Genomic DNA, 18,369 nt, shown 5'->3' with positions numbered 1-18,369 from the left:
TTGTTTCCAGCCATGAACTTTTTCATGCCAAGTGTTTTTCATCTGCAAAATCACATAAAAAACAAACAAACAAAAACAAAACCTTGTCATTAATTCATGGATTGATTGGATGATCTACTGATTAATTGTTTAATTTATTAGGAATTACTTTAATATAATACATTTAACATAACACCCACTGTTCAATGATTAAACACATAATCCTTCGATACTAGAGTTAACTCAACACCTCAGAACTAAACACCCTAAGAGACTCATTACTTAATTAAATGGTTAATTGTTTAGTTAATTATGTTGAATTTGTAATGTTAAAGTCAGTCCAAGACAAGTGAAAGTGAGCTAATATGGTGTTGAACTATTTCCAGCGGTGTTGAATCCTCTTTCCTGATGTGATAAAAGGCCCCGCGTGGTGTTGATTGAACTCTGCAGGGATGCTCACCAGTGTTAAACCAGCTCTACAGTGTTGAATTACTGTACGCTGACTTTACTTTGACACACAAACTCCTACAGTATTTAATAAAGGTGTTCGTGTTGTATTATCTCCTACAGTGTTGGATTAAACTGAATCCTGTTGGTCTATGGGCCACAATGTCAACTTTATTCAGTATTTAATGATTAGATTTATTTATTCTAAGTGTTGATTGATTTCACATCAAGTTGAATTAACACCTACACTGTATAATGACTCTGATGAACTCTTACAGTGTTTAATTCATTCTATAGGTTTCCAACACTACTGATTTAACTGGTGGGGTGTTGAATGGTGTGGTGACTCTCAGCTCTCACGTTCATGGTGTTAAATAAATGACTGAGCTTCTACATTAACATCTTTCGGTGTTGATTCCATGGTGTTGAACAAACTTTTTTACAGTGTTGAGTCATAGAACGACAGAAACTCCCTCATGTTGCCCACAATGCTCATCTACAGGACAAAGTTAGGGGAAACTGCTGTGTGTGTGTGAGTGTGTGTGTGTGTGTGTTAGGGGGTGACAGCTGTGGAGTGGTGACGCGTGCGGAATGCGGTGGCCGGTATAACAGGGCTTTTATGGCCAAGGCAGGTCTGTCTGTAAGCCTCACTCATTCTCCTGTCAGTCAGAGGAACACACACACACACACACTGACACACACACACACACTGACACACACACACACATACACACTCACTCACACAGTCCAGTGTGGAATTACGGATCCAGATCTCATTGTGGACACCAGAAGTTTTTGTATTTTTCTTTTCTTTTTACATTTTTGGAGGAAAAAGTGCTTATGAGAGTCAGGAGGAGGACGAACTCTGAAGCGGTAAGTTTAATCAGCTGATCATTTACCTGATAATTAATATAGCTATAATTTTTACAACTTTTTTCTGTTTAAAAAAAAGCTAGGAATTTTTACACTTTAGCTTTGATCTAGCTTTTATTATTCATTTTTACTTTTATATTATTTTTTTTTAAAGAATTTATTTTATTTGTTTATGCCTTCTTCCTAAATATTATTTTATATCGTTATCATTTCTCTTCTTTCTATCCCTACTCTTATTTCTTGTGTTATAATTAGCTTAGTTTAGGATTTAATTAACATTTTAATTTTTTTTCATTTACTGAATAAAATGTGGTTTATAAAATTGTGTTTATATAATATTACTTTAAATATGAATTTTAAAATGACATGATTGACTCACAATACTTTGTATAAAAATACCTACCTGTGTTTAATGACACAGCTATAATCATGACTAATGATGACTAATGAGAGCAAAATCAATAAAAGATGAAAATCTGAGATTTAAACTGAAATGAGAGAGTGACTGAGTGATGGAGAAACAGATAATGTTGTCCATAAATAGGTGGCCATCCTGGCACGAGGCTAATACGAGCTAAACATAACTTCCAGATGACATCTTTATAATCTTTATCAAACCTACAGTATATGATGAACGTATGATGTTTGGGGATAATTAACTTTATTTTATGGTATATTTGTTCCTGTGAACATTACTACAATGAATTCTAAGGCTAAGTTATTTTAATAATAAATGAGCTCAGTCATTCTGTAATAAAGTATTTAATATTCAGAATTTTAATCCTATATTGTGCAAGATTTGACTCCATAAATTAGTTTATTATTAAATTGAGTTCATAAGATCACTGTCAGAGACTTCCATGTTCCTCGCTGACCTTTGGATGGTATCTGTGTGTAATTACGACAGAGATATAAGAGTAGAAATGATGTAGAATCCTGACATCAGTTGTTAGTCATAAAATTAGAATAAAAAAATGACTACAGTGAAAAACAAATTGTGAAAAAAAACAAAGTGAGCTATGTTTTTTTACTTTAAATGTATAATGATACGTTTTATCTATGTGTGTGTATGTGTGGGCTTAACCCCCCCCACCCCATCCCCCCACCCCTTCCAACACCCAAAATCTCACCACATAGCTGTCCCCAAAAATAGCCGGGGGTCACATGGACCTTCACCGACAGCGGTTAAATTTAGGTTTAAGCTCTGCATCTCGTGCTGGGATTTAACGCGAACGTTCTCAGGACTTTCTGTTATCCTGTTCTATAAATCGCTAGAAGCTGTACTCATTGGCCTTTCATCATCTTCACATTTGTGCTGTTGTGAAAATGTTTTACAAAAGTTTGCACCATAACGATTAAAAACAACAGTTAGGTTCATGGGCAAAAATGTTACAGAAATTGTACACAAAACTTACAGAGAACTTTATAAAGAGGATTGACATGTTGGCTCTGTAAAAAAAGTTTTTAACATTTGTGGAAGGAGTCTCCAGTGCCTTGTAGAAAGTCTTTAAGTTTTAAAGGGAAAAAAATCTGAAAACTCCAGGACTTTTTTGTTGTTTCTTGTCAACAACATAATCTTCTCCAGCTTTTTTCTCTTTCTTTTACTTGAAGTAAAAAACAAAACTAAAGAGAATCTGGAGAAGAAACGAGTGGTTATAGCTGCTGTAACATAAGTGAGAACAGGAATGAAATCCCTCTGCGATAGGAGATGTAACTGACTACAGAGGACAGAATAGAAAAGTTGTAATTGTTGGAAAATAGTTGTCGTGTAAGAGAGATATAACACTTTTGGACAGGCTGTAATAGGAAAACAATACATTTTGCTGTAACAGGAACATCACACCACTCTAGAGGCATTTCCTTTCAAAAACTAACTAAAGTTTTATGACATCACAGATTCACAATAATAACTCTTATGTTATAAAAGAAACAGAAACATAAGCTTACATTGTGGTGTTTTGAAATGGTGTCAAACTGTCAAGGTTGTGTTAAATTTAATGATGTTTCCTGAAAAAAATCACATTAGATTTTGTGTTTTTGTCTAAAACCATGCACACTCGCTGTAAATAAAAAATTTAAAAAAAGCTGGTCATAGGTTACTTTAACATATGGATACTATACTAATTTTACTAATATAAAAAAAAGTAAGGTTTTAAATTTTTTTATTTAATTATTTTTATTCAATTTCTATGAGAATATATGACTTGAGTGAGCATGGCTTTGGATAGTTTCTCAACTTCAGCTACTTCACAAAAGTTTAACCAGAAGTGGCTTTGGATAGTTTCTCATTCTCGGGCTACATCACTTTATTTCATAACAAGTCTCAACTAGAAATTTTCAAAAAAAATCTTTCTTTTTTTTAACTGAATCTTCATTCTGCTACATAATGTTAACTAGTGATGTAATCGTCCTCATTTATTACTTTAAATTAAGCTTTTAATCTGACTTCACTCATTTTACCATCACATTTCAGTAAAAACCTTTGACATTTTTGTCTGTTGCCCTTGGATTTTTTCTAATAAGGTTCTTGTATATGTATTTGTATGTGTTTCGAACGTATTATCTGTTCATTCCAAATGTATCAGTATTCAGATTAGTCCCTCCCCTTAATGAATCTCTAATATCAGATTAATAACCTCATGCATTAGTGCCAGATGTTACAGTGATTTGGTCATTTGTCCCACCATGCAGTATTTTTAAAACAACTTATGATCACCAAACACATGCATTAGTCTTCCTGAAATAAATGTAGGAGGAGTCACAACACTTTAAAAATAATATAATAAAACACTGTACATGTGGGTGGGGGGGGGGGGGGGGGTAGCAGCCTACATAGATTATTCTGATGTAAAACACTCATATTTCTAATAATTGTGTCTTTTTAGTGCTGTTATGTCTTCACATAGTTAGTATCACCACCTTAACCGAGTTACGTTGGCCAGCAGAAACATTTCCGTTACATTTGGTTTTGCAATAGGCGCCAATAGGCTAATGAAGCTGTTTGTGCCTTCAATCAACAAGTTAGCAAAAAAGCTGGTCATGGGTGGAAATAATCTAAAGTAAAAACATAATCACGGTATGATCTGTAAAATTAAATTTAAGCTTTTCCATGGCTGTTAGACAATAGTGAAATGAAAGATGGTGTAAATGTGCTTTAAAAACATGCGCCAAAACCCATGATCAAACAAACATGCTATAATAAAAAAACATATTTTGTTTTCAAAATCAGATCTACTCTTATTTTCCCTCCTGGAGGCGCTAGCTGGCTAATAATCTTCAAACAAAAACCTTTTTTTCACCATGGTAGCCGATAAAACACATTTTACCAAACTGAAATCAGGACGATGACATCATTAAACATTGTTATAGTAGGCTACTATGATGTACGTGTATTATCATACTCTGTGTTAGCATCTCTGTCTTATGCTAACAACCCACTGATACGCATTGGGAATGATGATAATATCTTTCAGAGGAATTTAAAACTGAAACCTGTTCCATCGAAAGCTCTGAGTCACTGAAAATCATTTCTATAAATACATGTTCACATTTTGGTCTACTAGCTTCATTGACATTACACTTCGCCGTCACGTTCTCACTTACACCAAGCAGTGAGTCATAAATCCAGATTTGGTTTCTAACACAATGGGTTCTTGTCATCAGTTTCAATTAAATTGAACTAAGTCACAGAAGCAAAGTGTGTGTGGATCAGGTGTGTCAGTCATACAGCCGGATAAATCAAAATTTTCAATCAAAATCTCGAAGAGTCTAATTTAAAATCATATTGTGGACCGTAATCAAACTGAAAGATATTGATAAACAAATAATGAACTTAAGTTACCTCTAGGGGGCAAAATAGAGTGATAAACCCAGGGCAGGTAAACACTGTTACTGATTTGATTCTTCATTTCCAGGTTAAATAGACTGACATGTAATCTGGTTGAGTCCATTTCAGCTCCAGGTTGTACAATCTGCACAATTTTTAAGGGGGTCAATATTTATGCAAGGCACTGTTTGGTAATTTCTTGTAATGATAGTAATTTGTTTTATGGTAAGGGTATGTGTTCTGATTGATTAAACATTCAGATAAATGTTGGAGTCGTTGGTCACTGATTTGGCATCACTTGCCGTATGGCAAGGTGGGCAAAAAATATTTTGGGGGGAGACGCATCCGCTATGCCTAGATTGTGGTCTTACATTCTGTCAGGAGTGGAAGGAAGATGGCAAGTCATAGATGCAGATGTAAAGACATGTAAAGTCGGACCCACATGAGTTTAGGTCAAGTGCACGGGCAGTTCAGAGGTTAGGGTATTAGACGACTATTCTGATGGTCTCAGGTTCAAACCCCATGACCACCAAGTTCTCCCTGTTGGGCCCTTAAGTAAGGGTTTTAACCCTCAACTGCTCAGATGTATAATGAGGAAAAAATGTAAGCTGCTTTGGATAAGTATGTTGTAAAGTGCAATGTCACATAAGGTCAGTTTGGTGCCCCTGGTGTAGCTAGTGTTAGTTTCCCTAAAGTGTGATTAATGTATTAACGTGTCTAATTATACCTCCTTAAAGTGTTCCATACTTTCTATTGATTCTGTTCTGCATGATGCTCAACCACAGGCTTCATCCAAAAGATCCATCTTTAGGCCTCTTTATCCCGTCTAATAGAAACACCAGAATGACCGACGTCATAAGCCTCGATAAAGCAAAGCACATAAATAAAAAGACTCAGGAGGAGAAAATGAACTGTGTGACGGAAGAAAAAGAGACAAAGAAGGCCGTCAAGACGAGAAAGCGTGAAAGGCCGCAGAAGAGCTCAGAGGCCGGGATTACTGAGGTGGCGAACATGAACGAAGTTGGAAATTTCGAGGACATCTCGACGGAAAAGGGTGAAGCCAACCTGACAGACGTTGCACTGAAGCAGGAGGTATGGAAGAGGCGATTACCTGCGCCCCTTATTAAACTCTTCCCCAAGAATGGCCAGATCTTTGATCTATCAACATAGAAATATGTACATATTATAAAAATTATTAATTGAAGATTTTTCAATAATTATTTGTATAAAGTGATGATGTAGCTCAGTAGATCATGCACAATGGATGTAAATTATTCCCACAGACAACTTAGGCTCAAGAACATCCTTCTTTGATCACCTTCCTCAGTTTTGACCGTCCTTGTTGTTGTCCTCTTGTTTGCTTTCTCTTCAAAAGAGACTTCTTAAGTCCAACAAACGAGTGCAGAAGAGCTACATCCCGAAAACGGGTAAAGGGGATGTAAAGAGCAAGTTTGAGGCCATGCAGAAGGTCAGAGAGGAGAGGAACCGCACGAGGAGCGAGGATGAGCAAAAGAAACGCAAGGAGCAGTACATCAAAGAGCGAGAGCGGCTCCGCAAAAAGGAACTGGTCAGTATGCGAGTGTCAGCGGGATGAAAAATATTATGGGTCAAAAAACTAAACCGTGTTAATTCTTGGTCATGTGACTGTAGGAGAGCCAATTAATTTTTTCGCCCCATTATGGCAGATGATTCCCCCCCAGATAAACCCATTCTAACCTCACAATAACCTGCTGTCTTATCTTCTGCAGATAAAAGAGCTTCTGGCCTCCAGCGACGAGGAGGAGGAAGTAAAACCAACCAAGACTGAGAAATCATACGTCCCCAAGATCACTGGTGAGTCAGAATCCACAAAACACACCGACACCTGTGTCCTGAACGTGTCCAAAATCCGAATCTTCATCTTCTGTTAACTCCTAATACTTCTGATTCTGTCCCTGATGTGTCCACAGGCAGCGTGAAGGGGAAGTTTGCTGAGATGGAGAAGCAGAGAGAGGAAGCCCAGAGGAGGAAGACGGAGGAAGAGAGGAAGAAGCGCGTCACTCAGGAGGCGTTGGAGAAGGCCAAGATTAAGAAAGAGTTAGCCAAGAAGGCAGAGGAGGTGAGTGAGCAGATTTAGGGAAGGAGTCTCCAGTGTCAGAGTTTAAGATGTATGTATGTTTAAGGTTTCTAAAAGTCTTCCAGAAGAGGAAGTTCGGAAACATAATGGCAACAAGATGAGGTGTGTTTGGAGTAAAAATGAGGCTGATAATAGAGTTTATAGCTGCTATATTAAATGTATTAAAGTGAAACGAAAAGTATACAATTATAAAGGTTTTACTTATTTAAAAAAAAAAAAAAAAAGACATAAATAACAGAAGCAAATCTCTTAATATTTTCTGTATCTTTTGAGATGTCCGGTCGAGGAACCAGCTGGTGTTTGCAAAGTCACAATTCACTTCAGAGTGCTAACACATGGTGTGTGGAAAAATAGAGTGTGGAATGTTGTGTTGTTTAACACTGGAAGTGTGTTTAATTCGATCGGTATCAGGGAATAAATGGAATGTCATAAACTTGACATAAACAAAAGATTAATGGTCAGAAATCAGAAAACATCCATGTTACTTGTTTAAAAATAAACATGGCATTCAAGCAGACCAATTGTCTCCGTGGCATCTGCTCCAGGACTGTAAAACTGGCAGGTCCAGACGACATGTGACTGGCAACTGTTTCCCACACGCTCTAAAACCAGCCGTCAGCCACTTTTCGGGACTGAATTAGGCGCTGCTATCAGAGCAGACAGAGGCAGCTGAGCCAGCGGAACGCAGAGGCCTTATCTACAGCTCGCCTCTCTGTGTGTCAGGCAAAGTGTGTGTGTCGAAGCGTGGTGCTGGAACACACATCAGTTCAGAGCTTCTAATGCATGGAAGAGGGAAAATCTGGACCTGTTTATGGACCTCATTTTAGTTAAAACTGAATTTATTCATTTCGTGCTTAGTGAGATGAAAAAGTGTTAAATACTCTTTAAACGGTAACACACAGGCAAGTGTTCACTTTTTTGGGATTTCTGTTATCAATCAAATGCTGCAATCTTGGGTAAAAAAATTTTTTTATAAGACCTTAGGTGTTTTACTTAGATTTTGGGATTATTTAACCAAAATATGTCATGTGTTTAGTGGAAACAGTCTGGTGCATTTGATTTGTAAACTTCATACCACAGGACGGAGACACCAGCGTCTTGGTGCAGGTCGTCCCGACTAAATCTCAGAAGCAACCCGGGAAGATCAAGATGAACTTCGAGGACATAGAGAAGAGTCGAGAGGAGGAGCTCAAGAAAAGAAACGAGGAGGAAAAGAAGAAGAGATACGACGAGAACCGGCGCTCGTTCAGAGAGGCCAAGCGGCACTCCGTCTCCACGAACCAGGTCAGGAAGATGGTGGAGATGGATCGGTCATTGTAATGAAGAGAGAAAAAGAGAGTACAATGAGGATTCAATCAGAAATCAGGGATGATGTTTAATCTGATGTGTTTTGCTTTTGCAGGATGATGAGGAGACGCAGGGGAAAGAGAAGGAGCGCGTGACTCCAGGAAAACTGCGTCTGACGTTCGAGGAGCAGGAGAAGGAGCGGCAGGAGCAGCAGAGGAAGCAGGCCGAGGAGGAGGCCAAGAAGAGGCTACAAGAGGAGAAGAAAGCATTCGAGGAGGCCAAACTGGGCATGGTACAAACTTTAATCTTACTTCTTAATAATAAATTTATTAATAATGCTGAGATGTGATGAAACATCAGCAAAACACCTTAGGGTCTGTTAGTGTCACACCACACTGTTGACACCACACTGATGAGTGTTTGATTCCTGACACAAACGACAAAGATAACCTCAAATGAAATTAACATTCTTGTAAGGAAAAAAAAAAACTGTAACTTTTAGGAAAAAGTAACTCTGGTTTGTGTCTTAACCTGGTCCAGACTCAGGACGATGAGGACGAGAGCACCGAACAGGGTGAGAAGGAAGAGGTCCGGCCGGGAAAACTGAGGCTGAGCTTCGAGGAGCTGGAACGACAGAGACTGGAGGATGAACAAAAACGTGTGGAGGAAGAAAGGAAGAGACGAATCCTGGAGGAGAGGAAGGCGTTTGCTGATGCCAGAAAGAGCATGGTCAGAGGAATGCAAACATATAGCATGTTTATTATATACAGTATTCATTTATTATTAGTGTTCTTAATCAATTTGATTTTTATATAAAAAAAATTTTTTTCCACCTTCATGGAACGAAAATAATGTGTGAACAGTGACAAAAACTGTTACTTTTTTTCAGCACCTGGATGATGAAGACGACACTCTGTTGGCCGCCATGAGCGTCGACGCCGGGGCGTCTCCAGGTAAACTCACCATCAGCTTCGAGGAACTGGAGAGGCAGAGACGTGAGGAAGAGCATAAGAGGAAGGAGGAAGAGGCCAAGCGGCGTCTGGAGGAGGAGAAGAGGCTGTTCGCTGAGGCTCGCAAGAATATGGTGAGGCAAGGTTGCAAAAATGCGCATGTGCATGAGCTAACCGTCAGATTAGCATGTGTCTGCTTGGCTCTGGGAGTTCAAATCAAATGAACACAAAATGGAGAGGCATCTTGGATTCAGTTACTCACACTTCTTTCATCAGTTGTCACCAGCTGAACCGTAGTTTCGATAGTAATTGTGTAATGTTTGAGTACAGCGATACCTCAGCAAACGAATTTAATCTGTTTCGGAGGCGAGTTCTTAAGCTGAAATTTTTGTATTGTGAAATGCATTCTCCCATAGGAACCAATGTAAATGCAGATAATCCGTTCCAGCCACCCAAAATAATTACTAATTGTACCAATTTCCTGTTACCAATTACCAATTACACTATAATCATATTTGCATATAAAAGCAATCAAAATGTATCCCACCCTCACAGTTCTCTGGGTTTCAAAATATTATGACTTCACTCATATCAATACTAAAAGAAACACATTTTGCATGGGAGGATAATTGGTGATGAGTCTACTAGATTATTTAATTTGGGATATGTTCACAATACCTATAACTGCGGAATATGTCTCTGGCTTGGAGCAGAGGGGCCTGGTTAGCTTACTATATAGCTATGTTGCTAATGCGAGCACATACACCCATGCAATACATTTTTTACAGTGGTAGTCCCCTATCCCTGTACCCCAAATCTTTAGTGGCTTGAAATTAAATACAGACACAAACTATAAATGGAGCACAAAATAAAAGGTTCAATTTGACATAGTGGTCCTCACATTTAAATGTCCAGTTTTGAGCCCACTTACAAAAAACAACAACATAGTTTTAACCAATACTTGTTTTTATTTTCTCCTTTCCCTAACCAGTCTATGGTACCGTAACGTTGGCGCACATGTTGGAGCTCATAACAACCCTTGTACCAATGACTTGGTAGTACTTTCAGTTTCCTAAAATTCTCACCACCTTTAGCGACCATTTTTCTTGATAGAGAAACAAATCCTGAGGCTGTGTCTACGCGTACAGTGGAACCTTGGATTACAAGCATAATTCGTTCTGGAAGTGGGCTCGTATTCCAAAACACTCTTAAACCAAATTAAATTTTCCCATAAGAAATAATGGAAACTTAAATTATTTGTTCCACAGCCCAAAAAAATAAATACATTAAAATAATTAACACAAAATCCAAAGTAAAAATAAAAAAAATTTACTTACACTTTAGAGCAGAAAGAAAAAGTGTGTGTGTGTGTCTGTGAAGGCGAAAGTAGGAGGGGTCATACAGACACAAAGAGCAGGCTGAGCCTTGAGCAGAGAGAAAAAATGGATCTTTAACCTCTCTAATAAACCTTGCTTTTGCCTAACACGCGCGCTGTACACACTCATACAGACACAAAATAAAATGTATTTTATACACACAAGTGGTCACATATAGTAAATATGTTATAGTAAACAGTACACGTGTGCACGGATGTTGATTAGACGCGCACTAGGACACAGCAGGGGAGACGATTACCCACAATTCCGCAGCGCAAGAGAGAGAAAAACCGCTGGCTCCGAAGTACCATTGGAAATATTTAGCATATAATTTATTTGCTCGTAGTGCTAGTTTGCTACAGTACAGCTAGCTAAGGTTACTCATTCTACTTTATATGTGGTGCTGATTTATTAATTCTGACACTAAAGTTCACCTGGTGAGACTGGCCGCAGGACAATGATTATGTTTTGTTAGACCCTCAAATCATTTCATTAATTTATTTAATCACAATTTCCCAGCATGCGTATGTTTCTGCGCGGTGAATAAGTGCTTGCTAATACATATATCATCTGAGCACACAGTACAGCACAGTACGCTATCCTGCTTTTAATTATCGACCTATTTTAACCCAGATCACTTTTAAATGACCTTTAATATGTAAAATATTATTTATTATAATGCAATAGAAACTTGCAAGGTTAAACACAAGGAAAGATCTCTGATTAGACTCATTGAGAGTTTCTTAAATAAAAATGTCGTTATATATATATGTACAGAATGTATGTATGTATGTACGTGTGCTCACATGGTGTGATGCTGCTGTGTTTCTCTACTCTGCTTGTCTGAATTTTGTCTCTCGAAGAGCTCGTCCCAGGATCAGGACGATACGGAGCCGCTTAGCCCAGGAGAAGTAAGGCACTTTTTATCAAATGTACAATTCCAACAGCTGAGAATAAAACATATATAAATAATGTGCTATTGTCATGGTTGCTGGAACAGTATCCTATCCTCTCCATTAAATTCTATGTCAGCGCTTAATTTAATTGAAGCTGAATTTTAGTTTATTTTTTATGACTGTTTTTGTTTTACTTTACAGCAGTGATTCTGTTAGTATGCGCTCACGCAAGTGACATCAGCAGTGTTCCTTGCTAATTTTTCAGACAAAACAGTCTTTCCGTTAATGTCTGTGTATGTGTATGTGTGTTTGTGTGAAATTCAAATAAAAGTGGTGGAAGGTTTACTGTGTAAGATGAGAAGGGGGAGACAGAAGGGGCTGAAAGTAAAAGTCTTCTTACTTTAGCTTCACACACTAGCTTCAAGTGCAGGTTAATTTTTTTTATCTTTACTTTATATTTTGTGTTAATTATTTTTATGTATTTATTTTTTGGGCTGTGGAACGAATAATTTGAGTTTCCATTATTTCTCATGAGAAAATTGTATTTGGTTTACAAGTGTTTTGGAATACAAGTCCGCTTCCAGAACGAATTGTGCTCGTAATCCAAGGTTCCACTGTAGTTTTATATATTTTTATAAGGATTAATATAAAATGTTTTATTCTATTTAATAGTACTTTGTTTTTACGGGGTGGCTTGGCAGCATAGTGATTAGCACCGTGGCCTCGCTCCTGGGCCTGGGAGTGCCTAGAGTTTGCATGTTCTTCCCGTGCTTGGTGGGTTTCCTCCAGGTGCTCTGGTTTCCTCCCAGTGTCAGATGAGGTTAATTGGTGTCTATATTTTTGTGACCCGACTCCCCTTTCCTCCTGTGACCCTGAACTATGGTACAGTGAATGAGTGGGTGATTGAGTGAGTGAGTTTCTATGCAGTTATATTTAATTCAAGTCAAGTCATTTTTATTTCTATAACACATTTAAACAGCAGTTGACCCCGAATTGCTTTGTGATAGAATACGGAAAATTAAATCGAAAGATGCACGGGGTAAAACAAAAATAAAATAAGAAGCATAACATAAGAATAAAGCATGATTAAACATAATTTACTATAAAAAATGAATAAGTACATAAAATAAATAAACAAGCAAATAAAAAAACAAATAAAAGTAAAATGTAAAAATTATTAAGACAATTAAGAAAAAATGATACATAAAATAAAAATTACTAATAAAAAAAAACCTACCACAGCCTCAGACTGAATAAAAAGTCACTGAAAAAAAAAGGGTCTGGTAGTTATCTGATAGTGGTATATTTATATTATATTTATATTTTTATTGTATTCCACTGCTTCACTGAATTATGTTATTATTATGTTCAGCTGTATTATATAACTTGATAAAGTCAGTATTTATAAATTGCCACATAAGTATAGCGCATGCATGTGTGATATTAAATAGCATGTGTGATGTATTTTCATGCTCATGACTGTGATGGTGTCTCTGCTGCTGCTTACTAAAGTGACTAAATCAGTGACTGCTGTGTGTTTCAGCTCTTATGGTTTAAAATAATTTCCATTATATGCAGGAAATAATTATAATGTTAAAACATTTGCATTTCTTGCTTTGAGACTAATAGTGTATAACATATAAACATTAGAATCATATGTAAAAGTGAAAATATTTCGTTCAGTAGCCTAACCTTACCTTACAACATACGTCACTTCTCGTCTCCACAGGCGCAGGATGAGGACGACACGCTGGTGAGGACGGAATCGCAGGAAGCAATGCATCCTGGGAAGCTGGATATCAATTTCGAGGAGATGATGAAGATGAAGGAAGAGGGGGAACGGAAAAAGAAGGAGGAGGCGAAGCGTAAGAAGATGGAAATGGAGAAGAAAGAGTTCGAGCAGCTGCGTCAGGAGATGGGCGAGGTCGATATCACTCACACTTCTCTTAATGTTCATGTAAAAAAACACACTCATCATTAGAAGTGTGTATGTTACCTATAAACTAAAAACCCCAGTGCCCACTCCAGCTAATTCTGTGGTGTGTGTGTAGGAGGAGATCAACGAGACGACCGAGGTGGTGAGCTCAGAGTATGAGGAGCTGACAAAACTGAAAAGAACCGGCTCCATCCAGGCCAAGAACCTGAAGGTGAAGTTTGAGAAGATCAAGCAGCTCACAGACGAGGAGATCCAGAGGAAGATCGAAGAGGAGAGAGCGAGGAGGAAAGCGATCGATGAGGAGATCAAAGAAAGGGAAGCAGAGCGCTGTGCGGAGGTACGAAAGCACACACTACACACAGCTACACACGCAAACTGGGTGCACAATAAAACACAATGCAGGTGGAAAACTAGACTTTCTTTCTTTTCTTTCTTTCTTTCTTTCTTTCTTTAAGAATAAGAAGTTTTTCTGCAAACTAGGAAATTTTTTTCAGTTACATAGGACATTTTTAGAAACACAATCTTATTATTATTATTATTGTTATTATTATTGTTATTATTATTGTTGTTATTATTATTATTATTATTATTATATATCTTTTTTCCATATTAGGGGAACAATGGAATTGCTTTACTTCAGGCTGGTGAAGTGAATGTAGCCACAGAAACATTTTCATAAACCCAAGAACTGTTTTTGAATCCCTTATTTAATTTAATTACATTTATTATTAATTTTTTTCTTTTTAAGAAACCTGGTTTCCAGACACTAAGAAACTTCTTGAAACACAGAACCCTTTTAGCACACTAGGAATAAAAATTTAAAAAAATAAATAATGACATTTTAAATAACTAAAAATATGTTTTAAAAATGTGTTTAATAAATTATTCAAATATCCAGATATCTTTTTAAAAAAATCCAGCATTTTGTTTAGAAAATCCTGAACAAAACATCCATTTCTCAAACAAACAAACAAAAAACAGCAACGGTTTCTGAACCTTAGGGAACTCTACACGAAACACAAACCTTTTTTTTATAAACCCAGAAACCATTTTAGAAACTCAATATTTCTTTTGGAAATCCAGGAACTTTTCCAGGAGTTTCCAAAACCTTTTCCAGAAGCCACAGTTGTGATCCTAACTGTATAGAGGAGTAGATTTTAGACTTTAGCTTCATAAAGCAGTTCCTGTAGGAGGTTGTAATGATTTTTCCTCCACACAAGCACGGTTTCTCCAGAACAATGATCATATAAAACAGAAACTTGTTTAGAAACGTTCTTGTTTTTTTCTCCCGCTCCAGAACTTCTTAGTTCCTCCAAAAGTTGGGAACGTATCTGTTTGTTGTGTATACTGATGTGTGTTTTTTATCTTTGCTGTAGGACGAGGCTGAGGACATGAAAGGTGCTGTGAAAGCGGAGGACGCACCCTTCAGGCAGAAAGTGGACATGCGTGCGCGGTTCGAGCAGATGGCCAAAGCGCGTGAGGAAGAGGAGAAGAGGAGGATCGAAGAGCAGAAGCTCCAGAGGATGCAGTTCGAGCAGCAGGAAATCGACGCCGCTCTCCAAAATGTAAAAGTCTTTCCTTTAAGAGCTAACTATGGGACGTTTCTCCATGAAAAGAGGAAATGACACACGTCATGGTTAATTCTGAATTTAAATTTGGTGCTAGCTGTGAGGAGCATGCTTGTGTGGAAGGTTGCATGTGCTTTAGTGTAGTGTTGTGTCTTTTATCACAGATCAATTAGGGAATTAGTGCCATAATTGAAATGAACATTTGAGCTGCTGTGTAGATTTGAAAACAAAACATAAATTTTCTGCACAACGGTGCAAGTGAAATTTTTCACCAAACTCACAGCTAGCGTTCGGTGCAGCTCAGAATTAGCTTCAGAAGCTCATGAAACAAACCAGTCTGGACTATTGGCAACTAAAACTTTGGTAACCTGTAGTAATCTCACGTTTGATATTTTCCTCCTAATGCTTGATGAATCCGGATTTTTTGTCTCCACTGACGCTGAAACGTGTTGTTGTGTTTGCGTATGTGTTAAAGAATAGAGAGGATGAAGACGAAGAGGAGGGCAGCGTTGTGAACGGCTCGGGAGCCTACGATGAGGAGGACGATCACGGCCGGTCGGGTGCCCCGTGGTTCAAAAAGCCTCTGAAGAACCAGACGGTGGTGGATTCTGAGCCTGTGCGCTTCACGGTTAAGATCACGGGCGAGCCCAAGCCTGAGGTCACGTGGTGGTTCGAGGGTGAGCTGCTGCAGGATTGTGAGGATTATCAGTACATCGAGCGAGGAGAGACCTACTGCCTGTACCTGCCCGAGACCTTCCCCGAGGACGAGGGCGAGTACATGTGCAAGGCCGTGAACAGCCGCGGCAGCGCCGCCAGCACGTGCATCCTCACCATCGAAAGTAAGCCACTGCTGTCGGCACCGTCACGCGTAACTACTGTACTCAGCGCTTGCATGTTCTCCTTTTCCCATCATCCTCTCCTGTAGTGATGGATGTGATCAATAACTTCACTTATTGAGGGCTTTTACAGAATTTTAGCAAGTATATGTATTAACCATATGGTATTATTCCTTATAATTATTACCTATAATATTATTACCCCCTTCTATCTTTTCTACCTATTCTTCTTTTTATAAGCCACACCCCAACCTCTTCTTCTAAAGCCCTCACACACATGTGGTCATAGTGTTATAGTAAACAGTACACGCGTGCACAGATGATGATTATACCAGTAAGAGACGAGCACTAAGACCAAGCAGGGAAGACGATTACCCACAATTCCGCAGCGCAAGAGACAGGCACTTGTGATTACGAAGTGCAAGAAGCGCATGCATGATACATGATACTCGTAAACCAAGACTTGCTCGTTTTTCAAGTCTAAATTTATTAAAAATCTTTGCTCGTCTTGCGGAACACTCGCAAACAGTGTTACTCGTAATCCGAGGTTTCACTGTATGTATTTCTAGACGCCACACCCTCCTTCTTTTTAGAGGACACATTCTGTATTTATAAAGGCCACACCTTTTTTAAGCAGCTTCTGGGATTAATAAAGTTCTTTGAATCTTAAATCTAAATTATATCTAAAGGCCACACCTCTGTATTTCTAAAGGCCACCACTCTTTTTTTTTTTTTTTTTTACAGAAGAATGCTAACATTATCTACTTCCCAAACACCTAAGCTAGGTTGTTATGCTAAGCTGAACTAAGCTAATTTAAGCTAGTTAACCCAGGTTAGCTTGCTAGCACCTAAATGTGATGTCAGCAGATCTTTGTTCAAAAGAAGTTATAAACTATCAATGCATGTGAAATGTGTGTTTATGAATCAATTTGCCTGATGATTTACACAAATGAGTTGTTTATAAAAATGAATTATTTAATTATTGTGCACTACTCTGGATACTTTCTTCATCTAACTCATGATCATGACTCTCTCTCTCTCTCTCTCTCCCCAGCTGAGGACTACTGACCTGCCCCATCTCTCTCTCTCTCTGGAACTTTCCCTGTCTTTTTCATGTCTTTGTTATTTTTAAGAAAATGTTCATATCTCATGGTAGGGCCAAACATTCTTCTTCAGAGGAGGAAAGCTGCCTGTGTGTGTGTGCGTGAGTGTTTTTCACCATTCCTCCAATGAATCCGCTCAAAGATGAAGTGAAAGACGTGATGTTTACATGCCAGAACTGCCCTCGCCGTCAGAAACATCAGCCTTTAACTAAATTTGTGCCAAAACCAGACAGGCAGCGTGCATGAGCTGTTAATGCGTACACTTCCATTTGAAAAGATTTGTGGCTTCAGTAACACGACAGGGTCACCCGCTGTTTCTGCTTCACGGAGGAACCGAGAAAGTCGACTGTTTAAGACAATCGGGAATTTCTCAAAGAAATCAGAACGAACAGATAAGACGTGAATGACCGTTACATCGGACTGCTACAAAGTACTGACACTGGAGACTCCTTCCATACACACCACAGAGACACATTGCCTCTTACCGAAAATGTCATCACATCAGTGATTTCTTTTGTAATCGCAGTACACATCCCTGTGAACGAGCTGTTGCTATGGAAACAATAACATATTAGAGCCGGCGCGTGAATATTAAAACTGCGCTAATGTCAAAGCTGCTGTTATAGAAAAATAATCAACACCCAAGTGAGTTAATTGTTAAGTCGTTAGCTTCCTGATTTCTAAAGCGATCCGTTCCTTTCATTCTTTGGTTCTTTATTTAATTCTAAACCAGGCAGGAACAGCAGTTTTCATTCTCTCTGCGATTTAAAGTTGCTCGTATGATGAAGTGTTCATTTTGCGTTTTAATAAGGCCATGTGTTGTTAATGTTTATGGCTGTCGTGATTAGCGCATAAACACGTTGCTGAGGTTTGCATACAGTCGGTTTAGGATAGAAATATTGAAAAGGATATTTGTGATATTTCAACTTTTAATAAAATGAATAAAAACTTAACTGTTGTCTGTCATTATTTATTTATTTATTTTGCCATCATGAATGACCTGGTTATTAATAAAAGAACAAAAAATATATTTATAAATATTATTATTAATACACAGATGCAAAATAGTAAGATCATAATTGAAGAACAAATTTGCCAATTTTACATAACATAACATAACATAACATAACATAACTTAACATATTCTTAATATAAATTCCAACAAGGTAAAAAAAA

At 38.0% G+C, this 18,369-nt stretch overlaps 1 protein-coding gene across 1 annotated transcript; it reads left to right on the top strand.

The window, feature by feature from the left end:
• The first annotated feature begins 1,103 nt into the window (after nucleotides 1-1,103).
• On the top strand, nucleotides 1,104-18,130 carry nexn (nexilin (F actin binding protein)). The gene is made up of 15 exons (XM_053504218.1): nucleotides 1,104-1,299; nucleotides 5,911-6,217; nucleotides 6,501-6,692; nucleotides 6,874-6,958; nucleotides 7,075-7,223; nucleotides 8,322-8,525; nucleotides 8,644-8,820; nucleotides 9,069-9,257; nucleotides 9,418-9,612; nucleotides 11,718-11,765; nucleotides 13,480-13,674; nucleotides 13,802-14,023; nucleotides 15,063-15,251; nucleotides 15,730-16,093; nucleotides 17,145-18,130. The coding sequence occupies exons 2-15, from the start codon at nucleotides 5,969-5,971 to the stop codon at nucleotides 17,156-17,158; spliced, it is 2,472 nt and encodes an 823-aa protein (XP_053360193.1). The 5' UTR covers nucleotides 1,104-1,299; nucleotides 5,911-5,968; the 3' UTR covers nucleotides 17,159-18,130.
• Nucleotides 18,131-18,369: the final 239 nt, after the last annotated feature.

This window comes from Clarias gariepinus, chromosome 9, assembly GCF_024256425.1.
Source record: "Clarias gariepinus isolate MV-2021 ecotype Netherlands chromosome 9, CGAR_prim_01v2, whole genome shotgun sequence".
Classification (NCBI taxonomy): domain Eukaryota; kingdom Metazoa; phylum Chordata; class Actinopteri; order Siluriformes; family Clariidae; genus Clarias; species Clarias gariepinus.
The sequence above is the reverse complement of the archived record's forward strand: the minus strand, read 5'-3'. Positions and strand labels throughout refer to the sequence as shown.

What these genes read in the sequence shown, in the direction of transcription:
- nexn (XM_053504218.1), top strand. Translation starts at nt 5,969, where the DNA reads ATGACCGACGTCATAAGCCTCGATAAAGCAAAGCACATAAATAAAAAG. An exon ending in GGCTCCGCAAAAAGGAACTG is followed by an intron (nt 6,693 to 6,873) that starts GTCAGTATGCGA and finishes TATCTTCTGCAG; the next exon opens with ATAAAAGAGCTTCTGGCCTC. An exon ending in ATACGTCCCCAAGATCACTG is followed by an intron (nt 6,959 to 7,074) that starts GTGAGTCAGAAT and finishes ATGTGTCCACAG; the next exon opens with GCAGCGTGAAGGGGAAGTTT.